This window comes from Syngnathoides biaculeatus, chromosome 14 (assembly GCF_019802595.1).
Source record: "Syngnathoides biaculeatus isolate LvHL_M chromosome 14, ASM1980259v1, whole genome shotgun sequence".
Lineage (NCBI taxonomy): Eukaryota > Metazoa > Chordata > Actinopteri > Syngnathiformes > Syngnathidae > Syngnathoides > Syngnathoides biaculeatus.
In genome coordinates this window covers 23,061,861-23,074,808 of record NC_084653.1, presented here as the reverse complement: position 1 = coordinate 23,074,808, position 12,948 = coordinate 23,061,861, and the positions used below count along the sequence as shown (strand labels likewise).

Sequence of the window (12,948 nt, the reverse complement as noted above, 5' to 3'; positions counted from 1 at the left end):
GGCCTCCAAGTGTGATATGTCCTACTAGTCTGCAGTGCTGAATGCAGCACGAATGGCGAAACTACAGACGCCGTCGCCCTGAGGGACACCTTTTACCTTCCCTTAGTGTGCCCATTCCAACACTGCTCATCGGAGGCGTTCCCAGCGGCCAGTCGGGTCTCCCTGCACATATCCTCAGGGAGACCGGACCAAAATCTCTTGGATTGCTTCAGTTTCTCCTTTATGTCAACAACCTAAAGGAGAGAGAAAGAGAGAGAGAATAAATGGCATGAAATAAAGAATTTAGTGTTGCCGGTGACAGTTAGTAGGTCATTACACACCGTCATGTGGCCCTTTGGAGTCTTGTACAATAACACTAAAATTTGAACTGGATTTTTGTTCATCGTTAACCTTTAAAGCTTGCCGTTTTCCCTTCCAACTTTTTCAGATAAAGGACAAAGTGATCAATTTTAAAAAAAAGAAGAAAAAAGGCCTATGGACTAAAAAAAAAAAAGTCAAGGAAAGAATGCAGCATTTTTGGTTGAGGTTTTCTGCCAAAATAAAAAGTACATGTACATTTATTAAGAAAGTTTGACTTCCTCGGGCGCCACGGTGGATCAGCTGGAAAGCATTGGCCTCACAGTTCTGAGGTCCCGCGTTCGATCCCGGACCCGCCTGTGTGGAGTTTGCATGTTCTCCCCGTGCTCCGGTTTCCTCCTAAATCCCCAAAACATGCAACATTAATTGAAGACTCTAAATTGCACCGAGGTGTGAGTGTGCGTGCGGCTGTTTGTCTCGATGTGCCCTGCGATTGGCTGGCAAGCAATTAGGGTGTAGCCCGCCTCCTGCCCGTTGACCGCTGTGATAGGCTCCATGACTCTTGTGAGGATAAGCGGGGTATTGTGGGCTAGGCAAAAAGAGAAAGAAAAGAAAAGATGCCCTGAGTTGAGCTCATCAGGATTTTTGCTTTTGTCCGAAAAAGGCGAAAATCCGGCCAGAAAGTGGGTTGGGCTAAGTCAAAATATGAATGTATGAGGCCAGGTAGGGTGGCAAAAATGAGGGGGGGAAAAAACTCCAAAACATTCTCACAGATCTGACTTTATTATGTGCTTTCTTACTTAAACGTGTTCAACTCCAAACTTTCATCAAGCACACAAAAATGTGACATATTTCGCGGGGGCTGAGGAGAACGCCTGATAAAAGCAGGCAGGCCCTATTATCTTCTTTTTTTTGGGGGGGGGGATTGCCTGGGTTGCAGGTTGGCTCATGTGAAATTGCGGCGAACCTGAGCGGAACATGAAAGGTGCTGCGCTGAGAGCGCCGCGCCGCTGTGGGCCTCCTCGGCGCTTTTGATGTGTTAATCCTGTCACAGCGATGCCAAGGCACCTCGGCGGCGCTGATGCTGCCCAGAGGGTCACCGCACTCCGCCGCCACACACTGACGATCGAGCGATGTTGGACTAACAAATCCTTTGCTCGCTCAGGATTATCTTAACGTCACTTGACATCTGCGGGGCGCGTGAAAAGATGTGGATTGAACCCAGAGTGAAAAGTTACATTTTACTGATGCAAATGTGCAGAAATATGTCAACTCCGCCCCGGCTCGGGATGTGTTTTTCCTCATTGTTGCTTCATTTGGATGATTGAGCCTCTGTGTAGACGCGTAAACACTCTAAATACTTAATGGGAATGCATTAACGTATTTGGTTTTAATCTGCTGCTGGAAGTAAGTACTCTGGAAGATTTTAATGAAGTCACAGAAAACTATTTGCCACATTAATGGCTTCAACATGCACCGTGAAGGCCCCTCTTGAAATTGCTTTGCTTCTTTGTCATCATTCTTTTATGCCCCTGAATTGTTTTTTGAAATATTCACACCCCGAAGCCATTTTTATCAGACATTTGATAGGCATGACTATCGTGAGGGCAGCAAGGTAGATCAGATGGAAAGTGTAGGCCTCACGGTTTTGAGGTCCCGGGTTCGATCCCGGTGTGAGGGTCTGAGCGCTTCCCCGTGCTGAAAAGTCTCCTTGTGACGAATACGCATGCGTTACTGACAGGAGAACTCTGGGTAGATAGACACTTATTGGGAAATCTCCCGGTCTCGTAGTTCCCCTTTTTCTACATAGAGGGAGATAACATACGTTATAACCTAACCAAACCTGAAAACAAAAGTTGATTTAAAAAAAAAAAAAAAAAATATACACATATGTGTAAATTCACTGTGTTTGTCTTTCTGAGACATCCAAGTTGTCAAATAGCACATGTTGAAGCATGGATGGGGATGTTTACAAAATATACGCGCATGCGCATTACTCATAAAGAGACTTTGCAGCACAGCACAGGGAGCGCTGAGGCCGTCACACCGGACCTGCCGGTGTAGAGTTTGCATGTTCTCCCCGTGCCTGTGTGGGTTTTCTCCGGTTTCCCCCCACGTCCCAAAAGCATGCAACATTAATTGGACACTCTAAATTGTCCCTAGGTGTGATTGTGAGTGTGGCTGTTTGTCTCGATGATGTGCGCTGCGATTGGCTGGCAACCAGTTCAGGGTGTACCCCGCCTCCTGCCTGTTGACAGCCAGGATAGGCTCCAGCGCTCCCTGCGACCCCTGTGAGGACAATCGGCTAAGAAAATTGACGGATGGACTATCATGAGTAGACGACCAAATAAGGCTCACGGATCCATGCTATGAAGACACAGGAAGTACTGTTTGCTAATTTGGCATGAAGCAACCATTTTAAGGATCATTTTGGCCATTCAAAATATGAATTTGCCTTACAGATTTTCTCCGATTATGAAATTTTGCCATACTAGACAGGAGCGATCGTCTTTGCCTGCAGGTCAGAGAACGACATTCTTGGAAATGTCAACCTCTCAAGTCTGTTGCACTTGGGAACGTGAAATTTAAAAGCCAAGTTTACCCTGAGCTGATTCTCAGAAAAATGAAAAATAGAAAACAATTCTCGGTAACCCTAAACCACATTTGCAATTTTGTCAGCCAAGTTTGGTGACTCAACGTAAAGTTTGGAACGCTAATAAGTTCCGTATTTCTTTGCGTTGGAATCATTTTACATGATTCAAGATTCAGATCAGATTCACACAAGATGAGGCCCTGCAGTGTGAGGTTATTATTGTTATTATTATTACTAGTGGCAATGGTAATTGTATTATTAGCAGTAATAGATTCAGTGTCTGGTGGCTGGGTGTAAAATTAAAGAGACAATACAAAAAAAAAAAAAACAACAAATGATTTCACTGTTTTAATTGGACTTCCTGCACTCTGATAAATCAAATTTCTTCCTTTTCTCGACATATTCCGAGTCGGATTAAGCGGCGAATAAATCAGGCGTTGAGGGAAAACGCTTATGCATCGGATGATTCATGGGGGACATTTATACGGGAGGGAAAACATTTTCACAGAACAATAAAGATGCTTCGGGGAAAGGTCAGCCTCCCTCCCTCTTTAGTGCACATTGCCCATAAATAAATAATAACAAGCGCGAGGCCAACTGATTGCAGCTACCGGGAATGTCCACTAGATGACACTGTGTCCTAGCGGAAAGCGGGGGTGTGCAGGACCGTGCAGGAGCACGGCTGCATTGGTTCTGGGTTCAAATCTCATCTGCGGCCCTCTTGTGCGGTTCACCCGTTTTGACAGCGTGCACCTCGTTTTCCCCCCTTTTCCTTTTCCATTTCCTCTGAAAACATGCGCCGTTATCTTAATTCAATCCCTCAAAATGTGAGCGTGAATGGCTTTTTTTTAATTTGCCCTGAATGGCTGGCGACAACTCTTGGGTGTTCCCGTTTTATTGTACAAAGTCAGCTGGGATGAGTTTCAGCTCATAATGAGGAGCAGTGACCTCAAACACCAAAAACAACAACAACAGGCTTGCTAGGGCACCGACAGCGACGGGTTCAATCATATTCGATCATAATTGCTTTTATGACCCACGAGCATTGTTCAAAGGCGGCGATTGACAGCAGTTATGCTTTCATCCAAAGAGCACATGAAAAAAGTCCAACTCCCACTCCGCCTTTGAGGTAAGAAAGAAAAAGTGCAGCAATTCCGTCACAAAGCGTCAACGGCTCTATTGTGTCTCGTCATCTCCTCTCTCTTTGCTCTTCGTCTCAGCGGCCCTCCGACCTAAGCGAAGGCGAAGGTTCCCGCAGCTTCGCGGCCTGTGATCTTCCGGCAAAAAAGCCTCTTATTCTAAGAAGAAATCTCTCTGCCTCTAATGTAACTGGAGTCTCAAAAAGTGGGGCACGGGTGTGATGCATCACTAATAAAGCTGCCCTGTTCTTTCTACGCGGCTTCCTGCTTCAAACTGTACGAGACAAGATGTTGACAAAGCCACAATCTGAAGATTAATTCAGCAGTAAACACAATTAAAAAGTGGCTTGTAAAGTATTACAGCACAGGCTGCGGCTGCTGAGCCCGTCACGACTTAGATCGTCTTCCCCTTCAACGCGTTGTCTACTGAATGTACAGAAGAATATTTATTTACATATTGTGTGACACATGGGGAAGTGTTTGCGGAGAATAATTAATTACGGAGAGAGGGAAAAAAAGCAGCACGGGCCAATGAGATAATTGTGTTTGCATTCTCGGAGTGGGCGTGTTGTGTGCCTTTATTCCAATATTTGTCCTCTGTCGTGTTTGTGTACAAACGCATCCGTGCACGGTCAGGAGTCAAATGTGCATCTCTGCATGCGAGCTGGCGGCTCCCTTACATTTCATACGCTTGTACCTGCACAGATTGGCCACTTTCCCGTGTCTTTTTCACACGCCCGATTTTTAATTATATGCACTACAGTACTGAGATGTAGACATTTGAATTACCGTAATTTCCGGCCTATAAGCTGCAACTTTTTTCCCCAAACGCTTTCAACCCTGCGGTTTATGCGCCGATGCGGCTAATTTGTGCATTTTTTCTAACTGCCGCAAGCGGGCACTCGAGCGGAAAGTAAGAGTGAGACCGAATATATGTGCTGAGGAAGTGACTTTTACCGGTCTGGCCCTGTTCGCGCTGTGCTAGCGTTACTGCTTGTCTCAGTGATTTTTATCAGTATGTTTTTTTTTTTTAACTGGCCCTGTTAGCGCGGTGGGGCTAGCCGTTCGACGGGGCTAGCATTAGCACGGTGGCGTTAGTGTCAAACTATGTATCATCTCATGCGGTGATGCGGCTAATTTGTGCATTTTTTCTAAACGGCCCAAAGAGGGCACTCAAGCGGACGGAAAAGCTAAGAGTTAGACCGGGGGAAAATACAGTATGTGCCGAGGAAGTGACTTATACCGGTATGTTTTTTTTTTTAACTGGCTCTGTTAGAGCTGCATTACCGTTAGTGCTGTGCTAGCATGTTGCAACTGTGTAGCTAGTAAACTAGTAACTTTGTGCTACTGTGTTGTTGCTACGTTAAGCTAAGCTAAGCAAAGTTATTAAAACTTTGAAAACTCTTCCAGTGTACCGTCTTATATCTGTAAAAATCTCGTGTTTCAATGTCGGTTTCAATGTGGCCACCTGCGGCTTTTACACGGCTGCGGCCTATGTGCGTACCAAATGGTATTCCCTTTACAAATGTACTGCGTGAGGCTTATAACCAGGTGCGCTGTGTAGGGCAGGAATTACGGTAATCATCATCACAGTCTGCGCGTCCAACTTCGAAGGAACATTTTACAGGAAAAGCGTTTTCTTGTTCTTGCATGGGCTCAAAGTAAGGTTGGTCAAAGCTTCCTCAGATGAGTTTGGGGTGGAAGAATTTAACAGCCAAGATTTCCGACACAGCGATTGAGGGTGACTTGGCGGAACCCGGGATATGTAACTGTATTTGCCCGACATTGTTTGTACACGAGGTGTAACTTTGATCACTCCCAAATTGACCACCATACTTTGTTTTTGGCAGTGCAGGAGTCATATAATATGCACCAAGACTCTTGTTGTAACTGTCCTGCAGCAATGTTCAACTTATGAAAATTTTCCACTGTCCATCCTGCAGTACCTTAATGTTTAAAAGTTATCCAATCTGAAGTTGGACAAAGCGTTTCCTGAAAAATATGCTTAATCGCAACTTGTAACTGTTATCGTGGGCGGTGGAAGAACGTCAAACATGCCTCAGTGAACTTCATTTCAAGCAGCAAACAAAGTAGTCAAAGGATTAACTCTGCATGAGTGTGCTGCCTCTTTCATTTTGCTTTTTTTGCGACACGTGGCTGACGGATGTAATTGAAGAATAGCCACTGGAAGTTGAGATTCGCAATCTAAGCAGAAACGACTCTGTGAAGTCCGAGTGTTTACAGTACGGAACGTTTCGATGTCGTGATAGTCAGACATAATTGCCGGTTGTCATGCGGATGACTGAGCGCAAGTGTTGCTTCTATTAAGCCGTGTTTAGTGCTTTTGTTTATTATGTGGTTCAAATTTGGATTCCTGTTTTTGTTCCCTTGCCACGATATGACTCCAAACTGCCATATCGTATTAAACTCAGCTTGTATTGGGTTCATATTGATATATTTTGATATTTGAGAACATCTGTTAGTGATGTGGACAGCATGGCTGGGTTAGCGGCTAGCACGTCTGCCTAGCGCTAATGGGGTTCTGTGTTTGAATCCCAGGGCTGCAGCTTTCCCGTGTGGAATTTGAATATTATTCTGGCACAGATGCAAATGTTATGATTACCGGCGACTTCTTTGTGTTTGACTAAAAGACAAAAGTAAATGTGTTAGTAAAATGAGACACAATCCTCATTTCAGTGAATATGCTTTTTGTTTAGTGGTGTGCCATGAGTCAAATGTAAAATCCCGCATGTGTCTTGACTCGATAAAGCTTGGGAAACTGCCTGTAGAGTGTTTATCCTCTTAGGCCGGCCTCATTTCCAGCAAGCAGCACCGTTCGTTCAGTTCAGTAGCGTACGCATGATTTATTCGTGTACTTCATTTTATTATGTTAACAGAAAATAAAAGTGACACATGTTAATGTGAAATCACAACATACAAATAAAGAAAAGCAGAGAGAATTAAAAAAAATAAATCTATCCACCAAATCCGCCTTCAAAAAGGTTGAGACGCGACTGAAATAATCCGACCTCTATCTTAATTCATCACTTCATAATATTTCAATAAACTGTATTTAATGAGCTCTTTAAACATTTGAGTTTCTTTCCTTAAGTTGTTCCTTACCTTCACACATTACATTACAACAATACATTAATTTCTACTAGCATGTGAGATCATTTAGACCAGGGGTGCCCAGACTTTTTTACTTCAAGATCTACTTTTCAAGCTTCTCGCGAGCTACTGATTAAGGGGGCGGGGAGGTGTTTGGGAGATGATGATGCTCCCAAACAGTTTTAATGTTAATGTTATGTTGCCTCATATATTTAAAATACAGAATTAGCTTTTTGTGCACTGTCTGGGCTTTCATCCTGGATCAGGCTGTGCCAAGGTGACACACCATCTCATCCTGCACTTTCTACTTTCGGTTCAGACCAGACCTTTCCCACTCGGAAAAGAGAAAATCTCATCCAGTTTAACCACTTTTTCTTCAATTATTCACATACTGCGACAGTCATTGCATCTTAAAACAACAGCATTTCTTTTTTAACTTTCTCCATTAAGATCAAAAGTAAACATAAGCAGCATATCTAGTTTGTCTTTGCTCTACGTTGCCCAGACTGTGTTGCTAACCAAAGCAGAGGGGGTGGACGTTGTCATTATAAAACACATTGATGGGCTGCGTAAGTACTGTAACATTTGGAATTATGAGTGTATGTCATTAGGGGAGGGGGGGGGTAAGGTACGCTAGGAATGGAGCAGCAGTTGTTAAAGTTCCGTGCACAATTGCGCACGTGCACAGTTTAGAGGGGACATTGGCTGACGCCATTTTTTTTGGCACGCCGTCCTGCGATCGACCAAGACTGCTTCGCGATTGACCAGTCAACCGCGATCGACGTATTGAGCACCCCTGATTTAGACAAAGATAATGATAACGATAAAACGCATTCGACGTATTGATTTCTACAATAATTGAAAGGGTTCAGTGTACGCTGTTATATGATTATGTCCAACGAGTCTGCCTGCACCTTGATGAAATAAAAAAAAAAAACAAAAAACGCATTTGCCCAGCGCTCTACCATGCGCCAAATATCTACCACTCTTCTCGCCACAACTCACAGGCGAACGACATCCTGACTCGCTGCGATGATGTCACAGGATTGACGTAGTTGACTCAGCTGTACGCCTCCTGCGTACGCAACCCGCGGTGGAAGCCTGATCACGAATTATGGATCCGGACCGCACTGCGGTGAACCAAGCTGAACTGTACCGCTCGGTGGTAACACGGCTTTATGGTATCTGACGAAAACCTGACGCATGACCCTTACGCTTTCTCCTTCAAAGAGCAACGCCGTCTGGCATTTTGCCTCTTTCAGTATCTATTTAAGCAGCCATTTATCTCGGGATGTCCTGCTTGCCTGACACTGACTTTCTATTGTGGCTGCTGAATGGAGCTAAATTAGCGCATGTTCCTTTTAATCACAGAGTCCGCAGCAGGCCTCGCCGCCGAAACCGCAAGGGGCAGACGACTCCTCGATGGACTTGTTTTCCCTGGCAACCGCTACGGGAGTCTGTGTTAAAATAGTCTTCTATTTGATACGCGATTGCAGTCTTCTTACTGTGTCTCAATTACAGAGGTCAGGGAGTAAGGCGGAGCTCTTACCGGACCCCCGCCAGGCCTCGGCCTAACCGCTGAGCGCTCTGAGGAGAGATGGAATAGTTTCTCACAGGCTGCGGTAAAATAGTTCTGCCTCCTAAATCAGAATCTTGATAAACTTTGGCCGAGACAATGAAATCTGCTCCTCGGCCGTAAGATATTTGAACACACATTGACTTTCACATGTTGTGTAACCTGGAGGTCTTGACAGCGTCAGTTGACCAGTCTTCTGTCATACAATTCTCGTTATTGTTTCAAGATTTCAAATTAACAGCTCCAAGGCCAGAGCTGCTATTTTGAATGGAAGCTGATATACGGATACAGCAATAAGGAATATTATTTTTGGTACGTTACTTTCAATTGTCCTTGTTCCTGTGTAATTTGATGCCACAGTACAAATCAGGCTGCCAGTTCTCAGCTCACTCGGGCGGTTATCCTCTTTAAAATAGCGCCACGGGAAACTGTAAAAAAACTAAGCCACCTTGAATTCATCTGTCAAAATGAGACATGATAACCAAAAACAATGGAGGAGAATGCAATGTGTTTATTTCTCAGCCTGTGGGTGTGAAGGCCACCAGTTTCACTAAAGAGGACAGCAAGACATGTACCGATGCAGCAAAGTCAAAAACGTTTGGCAGAATACGAAAGCGTCTTGATCTCAAGCAGCGTATATGCATTTTTATAACTTAACACAACTAGTGATGTCGATCTCACAATTCCCAGGCGTAGCTTGGCTGAATTTTTCTTCTGCTTGTTCACTGAAGACTAAAATTGTCCAAAGTGGACCGGCATCGCGGAAAGGATTACAATGATTTCCGGCCTACAGAACGCACTTGGCTACAAGTTTCACTGAGTACATTTGTAAAGGAATTACCATTTGGTACATACATAGGCTGCAGCTGTGTAAAAGCCGCAAGTGCCCACATACCACAAAGACGGTACACAGAAAGACTTTTCAAAGTTTTAATACCTTAGCTTAGCACAGAAAGTTTAACACTAGCGCGACGCTAGTGCTAATGATAGTGCTAACGCTAGTGCCACAGTAATACTGCGCTAATGCTAGTGCTGCCTGCATTGAAACCCACATTGAAACAAGATATTTACAAAGACGGTACACAGAAAGAGTTTAACGGGAGCGTGGCGCCTGCGCTAACGCTAACAGGGATGGTTGAAAAAGTGCTAAATATCACTGAGACACGCTCGCACAGCGCTAACGGGGTTGGTAAAAGTCACTTCCTCGGCCCATATATTCGATCAGTCATATGCTTACCTTTTCCGCTCGAGTGCCCCCTTGCTGCTGCTAGAAAAAAATGCACAAATAAGCCGCAGGGTTAAAACTGTGTAAAAAAAAAAGTCACAGCTTGGAGGCCGGAAATTACGGTATACATTCAAGCAATCCCCATGTGAGTAGAAGGTGAATAGACCGAACGATCCCTTTGATGGCGTGCCCCCCCCTATCTGACATCACTTTCGCAGGTAAGTAGATGGCATATAATAGAGACGCAGATTAATCAATATCCCTGAACATCACCAGCTCCCCAGTGGGACTTTAAGAGCTCGAACAGCATCAGAAGCATCATTAAAAATTCTGTTTTCCATGTGGCTCCTCGACGCCAAAGCTTCCAGTCTGCATAACATTCACTGAGCTGGAATCTCCACCGCCCTTTGTTTCTCATGATTACAAGCCATTATTAATCTGCAACGGTGCGAGACTACAAACACGATTTAACACGGAGAACTCGACAAAGCTCTCGCCTGCACCGGGCGTTCATCCTTCTAATAGCTACCGGTGACGGTGGTGACAGTGACAGTCCTGTGGGATCGTTATCGCGCCGCCTCCCGGGAACGGATACTTGACAAACTGATGTTCCCTCCTTGCCCATTATTTTGCATTTTTAAGATGCAGCCCTGACTTCTTCTTCTTCTCTTTTAACCAATACAAAATGTCTACATCTCAGGAGAGCATCTAAAACTTTATGATGCAGTTTCAATTGATGCATTTTAAATCGCGCATATTTATCACTTGCCACACAACGTGATTAAAAACCGTTGCCTCAAAGAAAGCATTCGCACAGATTGAACTGGTTGCTGAACATTCACCGACTTCGCTGTCACACTCGCTCTCCATCCAATAATAATTTTGAACGGCAAATCTTGTCACACCCTTGAGACATAACATTATTTTCAACTCTTCTAACGTGCGTGTTGCAAGAAAATGAGTCACCGTGCCCTTAATTTAATGTGACGGCAAATCTCTCTGTTGAAATACACAAAAGACAAAAAAAAAAAAGAGGAAAAAAAAAAGTTGGTTCCAAAAATAGAAGACGACTAACGTGTCTTTGCTCTGTCTGGAATTTGATTGGGATTATCACACCGCACACTGAATTTAGAGCTGCTTATGTCAAAAAAATGTTACATGGTTGAAGAGGAGCTATTTCCTTGTTTGGATTACACGGAACCGCGGTCATGTCAAAGCTAAAAGTTAAAACGGGGTACAACAAAAGACCAAAAATGAATCCAAATTGGACAAAGACCCTAATCTTGTATGAGTCTTTACTATCCTGATTGATAATCCTGTGATGCAGGGTGTGTTAAAAGTGCCCCATTCCCACCGTCCTCAGCCCCCAACGTGGACAGAAAACGGTCAGGGAGCTTCAGATGTAGCGTTGTTGGAATCACAGGAAGCAGACAGCGTCCCGTAGGTCCTTTGCCAACAGCAAGCATCCTCTAAATATGCTCATAGCGCAATTGATCATGTTCTTTCTTCACTTGGATGACAAATTGTCATCTTTTCTCCCCGTAATGTCTTATTACACGTTGTCATTCTAGGTCATATTCAGCATCGTGTTTTACATAGTATCGCCCCTAACTATTCGTTAAGTCTCATGACAGGAACCCCGTTTGGCCAAGACGCTCCATCACTGTAAGGAAAATGTATCACTCACCGATCCTGCGGCGAGGAAATAAAAAAAATGACAGAATATTGATGAAACGGCAGTGAGTTCGCACTTGTGACTCGGGGCCCGAGGCTACGACGGCAGAAGTTTGAACAAGAGGGATGATTAAAGGGAAGCGATGCTCCGCGGAGAACGGGGCCGTCATCTATGGGCCACGTGGCGAGAGCTCCCTTGGGAAGCTGCCAGCCTCGAGTGTTAAAGTGCTAGTGCACATCATTATGCAGCGGCAGCTATGAATGAGCTATGTGCAGCACCGGACAAATCCAATGCTGGTTACCACCACGATATCATCGGTGACCTCCCAGTTCTGCACGCTCAAGCTATTCGGAATGCTCTCACTTCATCAAGCTAATATAGAGAAATGAGCAATACTGGAATTGCCGTGTGCGTGCACCTAACTAAAATAATTGCTTGCTATGAATCAGGACGAGTGTGCATAACTGTTCAAACGTAAGTTGGCCTTGGTATTTTCGGTCACTACATAACATGGCAGGTATTGGTTGCGGTTTCTCATGTATCACCACAGTAATTTTCCCACTGCCGAAACTTTCTGCAACTCTTTTATTCCCTAAATGTTGTGCAACACATTTATGAAGAGCCGCAGATGCATCCTCTCTGCAAAGAATTGCCTTTGCGGAACTTGTGATTACCAAAGCCCACCTCATGCATCTTTGAACGTAATGCTCATTTCCACAGTTCCATTAAATGTCAGCGCACTGCATGGATTGCAAAACAATATGCCGCGTAAGAAAAGAGAGGCCCACCCGGCGTGGTCGAGACGCGTCGGCTTTGCCGAAGCTTTGTTTCAAATCGCTACTCGCGCTGCGGTCAGGCACGCAACACACTTTTGTTCGACAATGTGAATGAAATTGTATTGCGATGTGTACATGCAACACCTTCTTCGGTACAGTACAGAAATACCATATGTACAGTAAATACCAGATACAAACATTCCGACAATCGCAACTTTTTGCTAGAATGGAGCACTCTTAGATTGAGAGGGGGGGTACAATTTGGACCGGCTCTCCCGTCACTCGCATGGGACACAACAGACAAACAACCATGTATACTCACATTCACCCATATAGACAATATCATCTTCCAAAACCTGCCATGAATGCCCTTGGAAGATGGCGAGGCTAGAACGGATCAATGTTGTTTCCATTCATTTAAATGGGGACACGTGATTTGAGATGCTACAAGCATGGTCAGAGAATGAATTTAAGCGTAACTATTTAATTGGGTTGAAATGGCTTCACTTGTTATTTATCATATATCTCGAATTAAGAGTGAATTTCTTGGGCCCTT

General features: G+C 44.4%; 1 protein-coding gene across 4 annotated transcripts in view; it reads right to left on the bottom strand.

Moving 5' to 3' along the window:
• Positions 1-12,948, bottom strand: part of LOC133511827 (glypican-6-like) — a 103,828-nt gene that overhangs the window by 5,357 nt on the left and 85,523 nt on the right. For all 4 annotated transcript variants that reach the window (XM_061840795.1, XM_061840796.1, XM_061840798.1 and 1 more), the window contains one exon: positions 97-233. In XM_061840795.1, the coding sequence (XP_061696779.1) occupies positions 97-233 (137 nt within the window). The remainder of the gene's footprint in view (positions 1-96; positions 234-12,948) is intronic.